At 34.7% G+C, this 16,916-nt stretch overlaps 1 protein-coding gene across 2 annotated transcripts; it reads left to right on the forward strand.

The window, feature by feature from the left end:
- LOC109718055 lies at positions 452-12,601 on the forward strand. Of its 2 annotated transcripts, none has more exons than XM_020244055.1 (23): positions 452-797; positions 1,823-2,263; positions 2,677-2,785; positions 2,862-2,946; positions 3,046-3,111; positions 3,225-3,359; positions 3,624-3,745; positions 4,292-4,462; positions 4,546-4,651; positions 5,129-5,234; positions 5,316-5,426; positions 5,534-5,706; positions 6,936-7,053; positions 7,435-7,659; positions 8,111-8,301; positions 9,208-9,375; positions 9,517-9,622; positions 10,142-10,279; positions 10,370-10,528; positions 10,857-11,060; positions 11,527-11,721; positions 11,821-11,892; positions 12,186-12,601. In XM_020244055.1, the coding sequence occupies exons 1-23, from the start codon at positions 750-752 to the stop codon at positions 12,297-12,299; spliced, it is 3,363 nt and encodes a 1,120-aa protein (XP_020099644.1). In that variant the 5' UTR covers positions 452-749; the 3' UTR covers positions 12,300-12,601. The 2 variants fall into 2 exon arrangements, with proteins under 2 accessions (XP_020099644.1, XP_020099645.1); XM_020244056.1 differs by having other exon boundaries at positions 10,148-10,279.

Genomic DNA, 16,916 nt, shown 5'->3' on the forward strand with positions numbered 1-16,916 from the left:
TTTTCACCTTAGTATCCTATGGTTTAAAATGTATCACTTTTATACCCTGTGGTTTTATTTTTCTCTTTTTTTTATCCCTTTTTACTAATTTTTTCGTTAAATCAGTAACAAAATTAAAATTAAAAGAGTGAATATTGGATAAACTATAGGTGGGGTATCTAAAGTTTTTGCATGTGATGTAATAAAAAGTTAACGGAGAGGCCGACAAAAAGAGAAAAATAAAATTACAGAATACTAAATTAATATATTTTAAATCACACGGTACTAAAATGAGATGCGAAACCACGAGGATGGTACTTGAAGTTTACCCAAAAAAAAAAAAAAAAAAAAAAAAAAAAAAAAAAAAAGGCAGGGGCAAGCTCAGTAATATAGGCGAAAAGCAGGGGCAATAATTCCCGAAATGTTGAAACACACCAGCTGGAAACTAGCCGTTATGCGCTTACCATTTCCACATCCTCCACCTCCCACTCCTCCCACTTCTCCTCCTCCCTTCCCTTTCCCAAACAACTAGCCGTTATACTCAACCCTAACCCTACTCTTTCCCCTCCACCACTCCTCCCCCCACGTTTCCCACATCTCCCACCTCTCTCTCTCTCTCTCTCTCTCTCTCTCTCTCTCTCTCAGCTCGAGAGCTCTTTAAAACCCTAGTCTCTCTCTCTGTCTCTCTCTCTCTCTCTCTTGCTCCCCCCATCAAGAACGGCGATTGATCTGTTTGATTCCTTCTCTGCTTGTGATCTTTGTGTTCGAAGATGTTTACGGAAGGATTAGATGAGAAGGCGATCAATTGGGTCAAACAGGTGAGTGAAACCCTAGGTTAATGTAGAAAAATCAGAACAAAAAGTCCAATTTTGTGAATTATGAATCTTTTCTTGATGCTCTTGCTGGGCCTCTTTGCTGTTTTGAGCAGGTGAGTGAAATTTTAAGTTAATGTAGGACAATTGGAGCAAAATGGTCGATTTTTTGTGAATTATGAGTCTTTTCTTGATGCTCTCAACTCGGTTTTTTTTTAATGCTTGGAGCAGGGTGAGCTAAACCCTAAGTTCTTTTCAAAAAATTTGGAGCTAAAAAGCCGATTTTTTTTTTTTTTTTTGAATTATGAATCTTTTCTTGATGCTTGCAACTGAGTATTATTTTTATTTTTCAAAGAGGTGAGTTCTTGGTGTTTGATTGATATTTTGAACTGGGTTTTTTTTTTTATTTTTGAACTTTTTTTTTGGTTAAATAATGTTTTTTTTGTTCATTTGACTATTAGTTTACTAAATTCACATGCTATGAATCTTAATCTTGAGCTAGAGAGTGGTTAATTTTGCCAAGTGGGAAGTATTAAAAAAACTAACTTTTTTTTTTTTCCTACTATATAATATTAGAATATTTATTTTGTTAGTTGTACCTTTCAGCAGTAAAAACTATCCATTTCAAATGCTTCTTAATTAGTCTCATTTTAATACATTTGAAAACTTGAAACTTAGTTGTTTAAACTACACATTGTTTTCCTCAGCAGTGAAAACTACACATTGTTTTCTTCAGCAACTTGAAACTTAGATGTTTAATATATTCTCCTGAAAACTTTATAAATTATATATAGCAGGACTCAACTGAATTTAAGGGAAAAAAACTTAATTTTTCTAATTCTTAAAATGAACCATAAACTTCCTATGTTTAGTAATCATCTGGATAGTAGTACTCCATTTCGAATGCTCCTTGATTACATCTCGTAACTAGCTGTTCAACTACTTCTTCCCGTCAAACTTCTTGTAGAGCCACTACACAAATTGAGTTGGTTAATAGACTCTTCTTCTAAAATTTTCATTGACTTTTGCAGGGTTCGGATATCGAATCACAGCCTCGTTCTCCCCTGATCGAGAAATATCCTCTCGACGCAACCTCGAACCACTCCTTATTGTACAAACCAAATTCATTCCTCTCACCAAAAGTTCTTCCACCTGTGAAATTCCATTCGAATTTGCTCGCCCCACGTTCAAACATTCTTATCGATTCAGAGGGAGAAGAGAGCGTAGCTTCTGTCCCAGAAGACTACTATGCGAATTATTCTGATAATACATTTGAGGAGGAAGGGTTAGACTCTAGTGAAAATTCTGATCTTTTTGAGAAGGGGAAGAATAAGAGTAGCGAGGAAGATGTTGTATCTTATACGAGTTTGAGCCATGATTCGGTTCGACAACCGGAGGAGACACAAAGAAATGGGTTGGTTCGTGGCGCCTCAAAGGAAAATCTCAGGGTTGAAGTCGTTGGAAATTCACATGTATGTATCACTTAACATTACTAGAAATTGTCTTTCATATCTTCTTTTGTGAACTGAACCAATTAACATTGCTGGGATAGTGGGACGTTTTCAACTACAGCCCTTGAAAATTATCTGTTCACATGTATTTGTCCATGAAAAATCTGAATTTTCGCTTGAAACCTTCAAAAACTTACTTCCTAACTTATGTGGCTTTGTACATAAAAAATTGCCCCTCCTCAAACCAACTTTTCTCATAAAATTTTTAAGAAACTACACTTCTTAAAGCGGTACATGTGAAAATGCATGCTTATTAGGGTATATATGTAAGAATATGGTTTTGTGGGGATATGTCAAGTTGTCAACTTCTATGATCCACATTGGGAAGTTTTATTCCTAATGGTTTGATGAATAGTAGCCTTCAAAAATTTCAGGCTGATCTGTTTAATGAGTATATTTCTCGGAATGCTCATGACTTGGGAACACCAAGTGCACCTCCTATCATGGGAAGTGGAAGAACGGAAATTAGCATGGATGTCGAGTGTAAGTATCAATATGCATATGGTCTTTCATGAAGGAGGCGAAGAAACAAAACTAACAATTTGATCTCTTTAAGCAGCTGAAACAAAAGTTGAATTCGAAAAAACTGAGGCCACATTGGAATTTCAAATGCAATCTCAAGAGCTTGATGAGATTCATCTGAGGTATATATTTTGACTTCTTCTTTTGACAATTCTTTATATTTATTATTATGTGAACTAGGAAATCTTTCATAATTGCTGATTTTTATTGACCTTGTTTAGAAGTGGAGTTAAATCCATTGCTGAAGATGCAGATTTATCAACTAAGATACCAAGCTTCACAACCAGGTGTGTGTTTGATGTTAATACTTCAAACCAATCTACTCTGTTTGTAAAATTTTTGGAGAACCCGGACCTAATTAAGACCTTTACTTATCTTTTTCCTGTGTTAATTGGAACAGTGTTCAGAATGCATGGCAAACATTTATTGCATATGATGCATGTTTTCGTCTTTGCCTTAACGCTTGGGCAAGAAACTGCATGGAGGCTCCAGAATTCCTTCGTGATGAATGCATGGTTCTTCGTAGTGCCTTCGGGTAAGTACAAATGTAGTAACTAGGCATTTGGTAATCAAAAAGATGTTAGAGTTTTTGCTATGTCAGGAGCTGAAATGAGCTTTTAAACCTTGAAAAAAGAAAGCCCATTTTGAAGCTTCCACTTTTGCTTTTTTTTTTTTTTTAAATTGTTGATGCTTTTTCGAGCAACTTTTCAACAGTTCGTTTGCAGAAAGCTCTAGCCACGCCAATATTGCTCTAAGTATTTCAGTGATTCTCATTGGTGATTGTCTCATTATTGAACAGAATTCAAAAGTTTCTACTGCAGTCTAGAGGTCATACTCAATCAGATGGAAAGAATGCCTATGACAAAGAAGGGGCTTGCACTACAAAGGGTAGAAAAGTTGTTAAACAGATTGAGATTGAAGGTTAAGAGTTTATTAAACATACTGATATATATTTTGGTGCCACTTATGAATACTATCACTTGTTTATTTTCGTATCGATATAAAATGCTTAAAACATCTGAAAGTCTTACATTTTTTATACTGAAGAATGCTCCTCTCCCATTGGGCATGTAGTAATGCTTTATTGTTCTTTGGAAACGAAGCATATTACGAAGTGCTGGAATTTCTTGTTCCAAGTTGTTTAATTTGTGCTCATTCTTTAAAAGTTTATTGTATGTGCATATAAATGCTGCTCGACCTTAACTGAGCTCTTGAAATGGCAAAATTGCCATCATTTTGCATCAATCACTCATTTTAAACAAAAAATCAACTGTTAGGTGCCAAACATGCCACATTTAAAAGGTATTGAGGCAAACTTACATAGGGTTGTAATCTAATGGTATATGTGCTATATCTATTTAACTTAGGAGGAACACACAAGTACATGAACTCCAAGAGGTATATATCTACAAAGATTCAATTCATTTTTGTGTTTTAAAACTTCAGCTTCCTCTCTGTCTGTAACAGTGAAAAAAATACGCATCATACCTCAAAAGCCGAAACTTCGGACCACTTCATCTTTTATCAGATCAGATTATATCCAAGTGGGTTCTGAATATGTCAAACATGTATCGAAAGTGTTAAAGAATCACCTCAACATGCTGACATCACCTTCTTCTGTTCGAGTTTCTTCAGAAGGTTAAGTTAGAGAACCATACCAACTGTAAGTTTCATTTTGTTTATTCTACTTCCACTAACATCTCTACTGCTCCCATAAGCAGAAGCTCTCACGTGCTTTTTGGAATTGAAAAGCTCCTCATGCAAAGATGCACCTGACTCTAGTTCCCCTGTGTACTTGAAACCAGGAACTGGTGATTCTCATTTTTTGTAAGTTCAGCATAAGAAATTTTTACATGGTTGATCTGCTTGGGAATATTTCCAAATAAATCGATATGAGATTTAGAGATTCACATAACTGCATATACAACTGAAGATATTTCTATTTACTTGTAAATATCTATACAAAATCTGAAATTTTTTTGTTTGCCATCAAAATCTTATGTCTTACACATAAATGAACTTGAACTAAGATGCACTTATCCAAAATTAAAAATTCCGACACAGCTTGAAACTAAGAAGTTGGCTTTGTAAGAAACTTCACTTCAGAGGGTGTATATGATAACACAGATTTAAAAGGGGTATCTATGTAATGAGATGATTTTGCAAGTTCTTATATGTAAAAGCCCCTTTCAAGTCCCTAACCAAAAACTATACACATTATTAACATTTATTTTTCACTAGTAAATTTCATCTTTTGAGATAACTTGTTTGAATAAACTAGCTAACAATGACATCCCTTTTCAGTTACATTGAGAGTCAAGCAGATGCAATTTTGGTGGAAGTTCAAGATAGCAATAGGGCCATTCTCGGTCGCGCCACAATTCAAGTTTCATCCTTTGGTGATTGTCATGTATGTATTACTTTTTGTATTTGTCAAGATAACATTCAGAAACAAAAGTGCATTTTGAAATATTTTGAAAATTGAAACCAGGGGCAAATTATAAGGTGGTTTCCTATATACCCTGACAACAATGGGTGCATTGGGAAGCTTCAGCTCTCCATCAGCATATCTATCTCTCCAGACAATTCAGGCTCTACTGAGGTCATTTAGCATATTTAGTAACATGATTTTTTTCAAAAAGAATCATATATATATTGAAACCTTTGCACTTGTGCATTATTCAATTGTTTTTTTCTTCCTTTATAAAGATGTTGCAGGGTGGTCCAGCTGTGGAAACACTCATATATGATCTGGTTCTTGAGGCTGCGATGAGAGCCCAGAACTTTAACTCAAAAAAGTTGCACATTGTTGGCATATGGAATTGGCTTTTGAACGAATTTGCTGATTATTATGGAGTATCCGATGCATATAGAAAATTGAGGTAATTTAACTTGAAAAGGTTGCACATTGTTGGCTTATGGATAGGCTTTCGAATGAATTTGCTGAGGGGTTTTTGAGGGATTAGGCTTGTAGAATATTTTAATTCTATGAATAGGCATTTGACATTTTTATTTGTAAAACTAGACCCAAGCGGTGAATGATTTACCACATTTAGATTCACCACTTTCTAAAAGCAGTAAATCATTTACCGCTTTTACCAAACTTATATATTTTCTAGATCCGAACTTTGAAAGATGTACCGTATTAGACCCTAAAAACAATTCTAATGCTTTGAAGAAAGCGGTGAATGATTTACCTCATTTAAAAAGCAGTGATCCATACACTAGATAAGCCTAATTTTGTAAATAATTTTTGTGAAAGACTATTTTTATAGTTATAATATTTTTTACGTCTATTAATAAAAAAAATTAATTTGTTGATTATTATGGGATATCATGCCTATAGAAAACTGAGGTAATTTAACATTGAGATAGTTAGAAAATAGAAAAGAAACATACCCATATAACCCATATAAACTATCTATTTGCTTTTTTACCCTGCAAAATCTGAATTTTCTTTTGTCAATCAGAAATTCGTTCTTGATGCATACCCCTTGTACTTACAAAATGAAAAATTACAAACACAGGTCCAATTTTTTCTCATCAATTGGATGAATACTCAACTTTAGATAGAGTATTTCTTCAAGAATATGTACATTCATGGGGAATGGAAATTCAAAGACCTCTTGGACGTACATGTAAATATATAAACTTAAATATTATTAATATGTAAACTTATGGAGATCTCTCAACTATCCCCACGACGTTTTAGTTTCTTGACTGAGACCCGCCGACTATGTTTTTTAGAGTTTTTTTTTTCACTGAGTTGCATTATAATTATCAAATTTGCTGACTCTATTAGTTACTACTCGTCAATTGGTTTACTTTTATTTTCTAAAAAATGATGAAATCAACAATGAATTAATAAGCTAACCCATTATCTTGAATAAAATCATTTAATTTTAAAACCAAAAGTTAAAAGGGTCTCAATCAAAAAACAGAAAGTTGAGGGGGCCATTTCAAAAAGGTATATAGTTGAGGGGAGGCTCCATACATCTTTACCTTCCTAATGTTATTTCTCCGAACGCGTTTATGTAGATATGGTGGAAGTTAAAATAGGAAATCATGACATTGTGTAGTTTTAGTGACTCTCTCCTTTTTGTCTCTCTAGGTACCTTTCAAATATTATGAATGTCGCAACACCCACAAAGGATTGTCTACAGCTTATATATGATTTGTTATTGCCCATTACAAAAGCAAGGGGTGATAAAAGTCTAACTAGGCAAGAGGTATTCCTATTTACTCCTCTCAAATTGCAACCATTGAAACCTTATGTTCTGATTTTAAAAAGTGAGGAATATTTTAGTAGTAGTGTAACAAGTGGATGATGATGGAAACTCTGAAACCATTGATCCAACTAACAAAGAATAAAATATTGATTCAATTTTCTTCAAAGACACATATAGAACTGTTATCAAAACGTCCTACTATGAAGTGTTGATCTGATCTTATAATTAGTTTTGTATCAGTGATTATGTAATCTTATATGCTACAGACATATTACTTTTTGATTTTGTTTACGCGAGCATTTTATGATCCTCTTAGAAGAACATGTTATTTGAACTTATATCGTTTATTTCTTTTTTACTTATTCTGTTTCTTTTCTACAGAGAAGCATACTGCTAGATTGTGAAGAACAAATAAAGAAACTACTAGCAACTACTTTTGAGAACTACAAGTCGCTAGATGAGCTTTCTCCAACTGGTCTAACCAATTTATTTGGCCCAATTCCTGAATCAGCCGCACCGGCTTTATCTCCAGCTGTACAAATATTTAACCTTCTATATGATATACTCTCCCTCGAACACCAAAAAATACTAAGAAATTATTTGCAGGTTGGTCCTCAAAAATTTGTAATATTCTGAATATTTCTTTGTTGAAGTAATGCATGCAAATACTAAGACCTTGTTTGGTTATGCTTATGCTATCTTTGCTTTCTTGAAGTCAATTTTACATGATTAAATGTGCATGCTAGCATTATTTGCAATCATTATACATCCTGTGGGATTTATCTGGCAAAAGAATAAAAAAGTACACAAAGATCAGCATTATTACTTGTCCTTTCATTTTTGTTTTTACTTTCTTTTGGAAGGATGATTTTTCATCCTAGTCAACAATGAAAAGAGTAGAGAATTGCATCTTCTGCTGCATTAGATTTTGCAGTATTGGAGATATCAGAACACAAAAATGAAGCATAGCCTAACAAGGTCTATAAAGCTGCATTTCTTTGGGAAAAATATAAAAAGGGTAAATTAAGCAACATAATAATTTTCTGTTTGTCTACAGAATGCTGCAGCAAAGAGGTGCAGGCGGCACATGATCGAGACCGACGAATTCATGTTGAGCAATGCAGATGGCCTTTTTACAGACCCGATGACAATATCTGCAGCATATCTCAAAATGAAGACATTATGTAGAAACATAAGCAATGAGATTCAGGCAGATATTAAGATTCATAATCAGCATATACTTCCAAGGTATTTTTTTTCTCATAATCCGCACGTATAATAGGCTATAATGTTTGAAAACACACCATATTAAACAACTGTTTGTCTAATGGCTGTTTTAATTCTTTTGGAGACTCTGAATTTGAATCCACTAGGCTGATAGTCCTATTTAATTTCCTTATATTTAATTCAAGTTCATATGTTGGGCCTATAAAAAGGTCTCGAGCCTAGACATGAGGGAATTTTTGAATACTAAGTAGTAAAAAAACCACCACTCTTTAGCAGCTTAAGAGCTTTTAACATTTATAGTATCTTGGTTTTCACAATGTCCCTGCGAAATGTAAGAGCCTACATATTATCTCCTTGACCTATGAATGAAGCGCTATGCATCCCCTCAGTGGGGGTATATAGTGGGTAAAATGCATGATATTCCCTGTACTATCCTGATATTGCCACTTTGTCCCCACTTTTGTTATCGAACATTTTTATGTATTACAATTGCATTGTTGAATGTAAAAGCCAGTCTAATTTCTCATTTAAAATGATCAGTTTATTCCCTATCCTGTGAATTATTTCAGTTCACTTCAAACTGTTATTAATTAGACATTTTTACATTAGACGGATGTTGGATATTCTCTTTTTTTTCTCCCCCTCCTGCCTGCGATGAAATTGCAAAATTTTGTGATAGTTCGAGGCGTCAAGTGTTAAGCCAAAAGTTTAGGTACCAGGTTGCAGTATTGGAATAGTACAGGGGATAACTCTGCATGGACCAATATGAGTGGCAATATTTCAGGACAGAAAAGTGAAATCTTGATATTTGTGGTGTGGTTTCCGACATTTTAGCATATCAGCTGCCATCCACTATGATGACCAAAATTTTCAGTTTTATAATCTAATCCTTTTTCTTTTTTTTTTTCCTTTTTTTTTTTCCTTTAGCTCTATAGATTTGCCAAATATATCAGCTTCCCTTTATAGCACTGAACTCTGCAAAAGGCTTCGAGGCTTTCTTTCAGCTTGCCCCCCTTCAAGACCCCTACCATATGTGGCAGAACTGCTTATTGCAACCGCAGATTTTGAAAGAAACCTTGATTCATGGAATATAAGGTAAGAAAAAAAATATTTCAACTTCTCCTGATTTTATAATAATTAATTTGCTAGTGGTTGATTCATTTTTTATGTGCTCCTATTGTTTTTATGATTATGTATTCTTTTTGGTCAATGTGATTTATTTCTATCTTCAAACAGGCCTGTTCATGGAGGGGTAGTTTCAAGGGAATTGTTCCATAATTACATCATGGTTTGGGTTCAAGATACCAGGCTGCATTTGCTTGATCTTTGCAAGGCTGAGAAGGTTCTCTCTCTCTCTCTCTCTCTCGCGCGCGCGCGCTCGCACACGTGCATAAATTTATGCATGTACATTCATCGCTAAACTTATTACAACATTCTGCTTAGTTCAATCCTGTCCTTTTTGTCAAACTTAATTTAATTTCCCTAACGAAAGGACTATGTGATTACTGATTCAGCTACCACATCATCTCAAGAGATGATATGGTAGTAATGTGAAACTTAAATCATCTGAACATGTCATCTCTTATTAAAAGAGTTTGACGGATGGGCTCAATTGAAACGGAAATTTGGCGCATGAATTCCAATAAATTGAAGTGAGGTTACATGAGTGAAATTTAGCAAGAAGTCGAGTAAAATTGTAGTTTACCTGACATATAATGAAACATGTTATCTTTCTCACACACCAATATTTCTGTATAACATAGCAATTTCTGAGACAATAAAGACAATCCGATCTGGTTTTCATTTAGTTATGATGATTTTTTTTTCTTTTATTTACTCTAACTTGCTATCATTCTTGTAGCTTCAGTGCTCGGAAGTATCCACACGTTGTTCAACGTCACCATTTGTCGAGCGTATGTATGATGAAATAAAAGAAAGCATAAATGAGTACGAGGTGGTCATCAATAGATGGCCTTCATATTTGTTGAGCTTGGAAAGTGTAAGCAAATCAATATCGCCTTTTCTCATTACTCCGGACAATAATGTTTCTTTTAGAATATTGAACAATTTTTTTGTTTCTTTCATTTAGGCTGTTGCTGATGTTGAAAGGGCACTAGTAAAGACACTAGAGAAGCAATACAGCGAAAGTTTACTGCCTTTGAGGGATGGAATTCCAAAAATGCTTGAAAAACAGGTCCAAAAATTCACTAGAAGGCAATCTACGTTGACCTACGCTGTGCCGAATCAAGTAACGACCTTATCATATCTCAGTTTTGTTTGCATATTTGAATCCCATTGCAATCCCTTTACACTGTGCATGCTCTTGTAAAATCTGAATTTCGACATACACCCTCAAAAGTGGAGTTTTCTGACAAAAGAACCTTTAAGCTGGGTAGTCATCCAATTTATGGAAGTCAGTTTTGTGATAGAAGAAGTTTTTTCAAGGGGAGTGTGTGTGTAAACAGATATATAGTTTTATAGTGCATATTTGTAAAAAAGATGGCTTTGTTGGGTAGAAGGTTAGATATATCAAGATAATTCCACAAAATGATTCAAATTTGGCTTCTTTATGACAGTTGGGAACTTTCCTAAACTCTGTGAAAAGGATACTTGATGTGTTACACATACGAATTGAGGATATCTTGAAGTCATGGGCCGCATACTTGACGATCGCCGATGGAAATGCAGTTTTTGGTGAGCAAACGAACGCGATTACAGTAATGTTGAGGAAGAAGTACAAGAAGTACATGCAAGCTATAGTGGAGAAACTCATCAGCAATGTGAGAACAGCTATGCACAAATCCTTCACATCTTATGCGCTAATATCAAAATTACGTAGTAGTAGGCCTTTTAAATTCTCAACTTTGCCACTTAAACCCTCAAAAGAGCAGTTTCCTACAAAATGTCTCAATATTAAGCCGAGTTATCCACAATTTTTAGAGATATTTGGTTTTGCCTTAAAACAAACTTTTTATTGAAGAAGTAAATTTTTCTCAATTTCAGGGTATATATGTAAAGATAAAGTGTTCGAAATGCCTACATGAAATTTTTTAGAAATGAATGTATGTGAATATCTGAAAAGTTTATGAGCTCGTCCTTTACATACAGGCTATATATGTAAGAAACTAAGTTTTCAAAGTAAATATATGAAAGTTTTGATTTTGCAGGGATATAACAAGTTAATATGTCAGTAATAGAGTTGAACTATGAACTTACATAAAATTTTTTTTTCTTTTTTGTTTTCAGACGCAGTCTAACCGGAGTACAAGACTTAAGAGAATTCTCGAAGAAACAAAAGAGGCCGAGGGCGAAAGTGAGATTCGTGAAAGAATGCAAGCACTTTGCATGCAGCTCACAGATTCCATTCGAAACTTGCATGATGTCTTTTCGAGCAGAATATTTGTTGCAATTTGCCGCGGTTTCTGGGACAGAATGGGGCTGGTAAGAAATAAAATTCTGTCTGGAGACTAAGATGCAAAATATGGTATCGAGGAAAACAAATATTTTCATCATTGCTCTGATGTATGCTTTTTTATTCAGATTGTACTGAGCTTCCTTGAGAGCAGAAAAGAGAACAGAATATGGTATCGAGGATCTGGCTATGCTTTAGGGGTAAGCTGCTCTTTAAGATAAGAGTTGCAAAAATAGAAAGCTTCCAAAAAATATCACAATTTTCACATTACCTCATGTAAATATGAAACACCTACATTTTATCTCATCAGCCTTTGAGCTAACTAACTAGCATAGTATATACATCAAAGTTAAGTGATTGGTGTTTAATGAACTAACAGATTGGTTTCCAGAATTTCAGGGTGATGAGGTTTTTCCTGGGGCTTTACTGCATTTTGGCCTTAAAACAAAACTGTGCCTGCCTGTCTAACATGTAGTTTTGCCGTACTATGCAGATCCTAGATGATGTTTTTGCATCAGAAATGCAGAAACTGCTTGGAAACTCTCTCCAAGACAGGGATTTGGACCCGCCTCAGTCGGTGATCGATGCGCGATCTATTCTCTGCTAAAAGGGCAAATGGGGAAATTCACTACTACTTTTTGTTGTTTGGTTTATTTTCTTCATTCATTGAAGCCTATACGTACGTGTTTGGCAGCTCAAATTGGATTGAAGATCCTAGGCTCTGGTGTGCTGCATTTCTTGTTGCAGGTGTGTATAATTTTGTATCATTACTTGTCCCTTTTCTTGTAGTATATATTATTACAATTTGTAGCTAGAACAAGAAAGTAAAATTTTTTCTTTTCTTTTTTTTTTTTTTTTTTTTTTTTTTGTTCTGGAGAATAGAAAATATGAAGATAATGTTTAGTCGCATGAAGGTTTTTATTTTTTGTTCCTGAGTGATAGCTACATATGGACATTTTGCGTAAAAGGTGACAATATTTGCAATTTGTTTCTCAATTTAGGACGAAATAAATGGTAATTGTTTCTATTATCTTTAAGATTGTCATTTATCAGATTTTTTATGCATACTCTTTTGCATTTGATCAACGAAATGTGGAACTTCATATCATTGTGTTATCTTTTATACCCTAAAAGTGCATAAGCAAACCCACAAACTTCCGAATGTATATGTAAACTTGGGCGCCAATTCTCTACTATTTTATGTGTGCATGTCTCCAAGCAAATCAAATGGTTGTAAAGTTTTATTGGCAAGCAACAGTGGCTGACAGGGAGAATAGTAAAGATTTTGCCCCGTTTGTAGAGTAATTGTTTTTTATTAGTGAATACTACGCTGAAATTTGTGTTTTGTACTTGGACAATTCTCTCTCTCTCTCTCTCTCTCTCTCTCTCTCTCTCTGTGTGATAGTGATCAGCATACAAGGAACTTCACTGTTGTATTTTAGTGTTCTACTAGCGTAGGTACCCGCGCAATGCGATGGATAGATAATTAAAAAAAAAAAAATATCGACAAAAAAAAAAACGGCGATATAAAAATGATGATAAGGGATGAGATTTACTTTGCTGATGAATAAAGATAACAGCCGAAGGAAGAGGAAGAGGAAGGACTTGAGTTGGTTCGGGGTGGAGTATGTTGGATTTTATTGGATTTTTGTGATTTAAAACTTGTTAGGCTTCTTGGGCAGCCTAATACTTAATGGGCCTTGCCTGGGAGCCCAACTAAAATTTTCATATGTGAGGTTTAGTCCCACATTGAAAATTAAAAGGGTGTTGTTGGTATTTATATATCCCTTTATTCTCAAGCTAATTGATTGGGAGAAAATGAGAGTTATACTCTCGTTTAACCACATGCACTGCACGAGCACGGGCCGGGCTACTGTGCGCAGTCCATACGCCCGGCTTGTTTTATTTTTATTTTTTATGTTTTATTTATCTTGTTCTACATGGAATTGACGCGTTGAAGCAAGATTCTCGTCTTGATTATATATATCGGAGAAGGTTGCGTGAGTTCAATAAGAACCCGAGCATACCTAAGAGCTAAATCCTACCTCGCCATTTCCTGCTTTCTCGTGTCATTGATTTCGCCGAGCTTTCTTTGCTTCATCTGATGCTTGTTGGGTTCGTCTTGCCCCACCTTGAAAGCGTGCCAACAGGGTGGAACGTGGTCGTTGTATCGCTGGAAGTAATTGCCGAGAAGCCTCGCACGTGGAGGAACAATTTTGCTTCTAGGACAGTGCAGAGCACGCCTTGATCCATAGGCCTTTTCGAATCTTTTTTTTTTTACAGTATTTGTTATTTTATTTCTTTTCGAAATTTTTCTAAATCTGAAATTAAACTTTCGAATTATTTTTAAAGAATATTTTAATAAAGATTAGAAAGATTTTTCCAATAATCTAGAAGCCAAATATTCATTAATTTAATCTTTCTGTTTCTTTTATTATAATAATTAAAATATTTCTTTTCTACAAATTAATATATATCTTACTATTATTTTTCTGAAATTCAAAACTGTTTTGTGACATAAAAGTAGGATTATTTGTGAACAGATTTTTTTATGGAGGATTCGACGAAACCTTTTACTTTTGATGGTCGTAATTTTAAGAGGTAACAGAACCAAATGAGTTTCTGGCTCATCATACTTGGGCTAGTTTTTACTATCTCGGATTCTGTCGAGAATGACATTGAATCTGCACCTGAAGGTGCAACCCAAACTGCGATCAATAGATCGATTACTCGAATCCAATGCCAAGCTGGATCCACTCCTCCCTCCACTAAAACTGCAACTACTTCTGCAGATCAACTACCATTGTTTAAATCAGATTCTTAGTACTCTATCTGATAAATTGTATGACATCTACTGTAGTGCTAAAATAGTTAGGAAGCTTTGGACATCCTTAGAAAATAAGTACGGTCAAATTGATCCTACCCAGAAGAGTTACCGGGCGTCTGATCTTATTAAATTTAAGTTGATAGATAATAAGTCCATGTCTGACTAGCTTCATGATTTTCAGCATATAGTTGAGCTGTTTAGATCTAGTGGCATAGATCTTGATGAGAGGTTTTTAGTTGCCGCCTTTATAGATAAGTTGCCACCTTCTTGGTTGAACCATGCAAACGATCTTAACCACAATCAAAAAGAGCTATCCCTGAATTATGTCCTAAGATTTATTAGGATAAAAGAGTCGAACCGAGCTAGGGATAAGAAGCCCAGTGAACCTACAACTCAAGCCAACCTAGTAGAGAATCCCAAAAATAAGGGTAGAAACTTTCAGCCTCACTGGAACTTTAAGAAGAAGCCTTTCCACAATAGGAAGTTCAACCCAAACCTTAAGAAATCTAAACCTGAGAAAAGTGGAGGCAACTCTGGTTGTTTTGTGTGTGGGAAGACGAACCATTTTGCGAAAGAGTGCTACTTTCGCAAAACTCGACCTTTCGTACCAAAGAAGAAGAAGGAAGCTCCACCTGAGCGCCAGATGAATATGCTGACTACTGGGTCTGACCCTTCTGACTCCACTATCAGGTTAGGATCTAGTTTATCGAATATTAACTTTGCCTATAGTTCTTCTGATTGGTGGATAGTTACTGGAGCTAATGTTCGTGCTTGTTCGGATCGTTCATAGTTTTCTACCTATCAGGACTTATGTGGAGGATCAGTGAACATGGGGAATGCAGCCTCTTCTCACGTGCTAGGGACAGGTCGAGTGGACTTGAAGCTGACCTCTGGGAATATCCTAACCTTGCACGGAGTCCACTATGTTCCCGACCTTAGAATTTGATTAGTGGCTCTCTTGTAGTTCAGCTTGGTTTTAAGTTAGTTTTTGAATGTAATAGGGTAGTTATAACAAAAGGAGTGAATTTTGTCGGAAAAGAATTTTTAAGTGATGGTTTATTTAAATTATATGTATCTTCTGTTTCTATTAATGAAAGTGCTCTTGTTATGAATGTTATTTCTCCTAATATTTGGCATGAAAGATTGGGACATGTAAATTTTAATACTATCAAAAGGTTGATGCATCTTAATTTGATTCATAAATTTGATTTACTTGATCATAAATGTGAAATATGTGTGCAAGTTAAAGAGCCTAGGAAACCATTTAAATCTGTGGATAGAGATTGTGATCTTTTAGAATTGGTGCACTTTGTGATGGAAGTAGACCTAGTAGAGGTGGAAATAAATATTTTATGACATTTATAAATGATCAATCAAAGTATTGTTATGTTTACTTGATAAAATCTAAAGATGAGATTTTAAGCAGATTCAAGATTTACAAGGCTGAAGTTGAAAATTAATGAGATAAGAAAATCAAAATTTTGAGATTTGATCGAGGTGGTGAATATATTTCGAATAAGATGATTGCTTTCTGTCAAGAGTTTGAAATTGTGTATCAGGTGACTGCTCCTTATACAGCTCAATCTAATGTAGTTGATGAATGTAAGAATAGGACTTTGATGGATATGGTGCACTCGATGATTATTAGTTCATGCGCACCTGAGTACTTGTGGGGGGATTTTAACGGCTGGGATGTAATTACAATAAAATCAAGAGATTAGGCACTCAATTGCAAAAAAAAATGTTGGGGACCCAAGTAAAAATTGGTGCAAAGGTTGGGGACCAACGTGTGTAATTAACCCTTAATTTTCATTGAGAAACTAAAGATTGAATAACAGAATTCCAATAGGAGAAGTATTGTGTGTCCTCTTGCAATCCCTTATATTCAGTAAAATATATTTTTTCCTATCTTCTGTTTTGACCCGATGTTTGTTTCATATTCAAAAGATTTCTAAATCTTTCTTCTTCCTTTTGTTCCTTGTTTGGGAAACGATGATTGTTTTCTAAAGTTGGTTTAAGGACCTTGGTTGAAAGTAGGAATTTAAATGTCTATAAGCACGAGCCGTATTCACCGTATCGTATCGTGTCAACAAGATATCGGTATTATACAATTCTTGTGGCGATGACAAAGCTCAAATCTTCTTTTCTTTATAAATTAATTAGTACGTAATGTTTTTTAATAAAATTCAAAAAAATTTATAAAGATACATAATAAACAATAACAATTTTGTTGCTACAGAAAATAAATAAATTTTGTTGCTACAGAAATTCATACCATTATATGTCGGCACATATGTATTTTTTTTTACCAGCACTCATCGGTAGATATGTATTTTTTTGATCGGCACTCATCGTGTAGTGTTCCTGAGCTTTGGATAGGATTGGCTTCAGTATTTT

The sequence above is a fragment of the Ananas comosus genome, linkage group 12, assembly GCF_001540865.1.
Source record: "Ananas comosus cultivar F153 linkage group 12, ASM154086v1, whole genome shotgun sequence".
Taxonomy (NCBI): Eukaryota; Viridiplantae; Streptophyta; class Magnoliopsida; order Poales; family Bromeliaceae; genus Ananas; species Ananas comosus.

Excerpts from the sequence above, each read along its gene's own strand:
- LOC109718055 (XM_020244055.1), top strand. The coding sequence starts at position 750 with ATGTTTACGGAAGGATTAGATGAGAAGGCGATCAATTGGGTCAAACAG. Across the intron at positions 4,463-4,545 it reads TGTTCGAGTTTCTTCAGAAG|AAGCTCTCACGTGCTTTTTG; the intron begins GTTAAGTTAGAG and ends TCCCATAAGCAG. Across the intron at positions 4,652-5,128 it reads ACTGGTGATTCTCATTTTTT|TTACATTGAGAGTCAAGCAG; the intron begins GTAAGTTCAGCA and ends ATCCCTTTTCAG.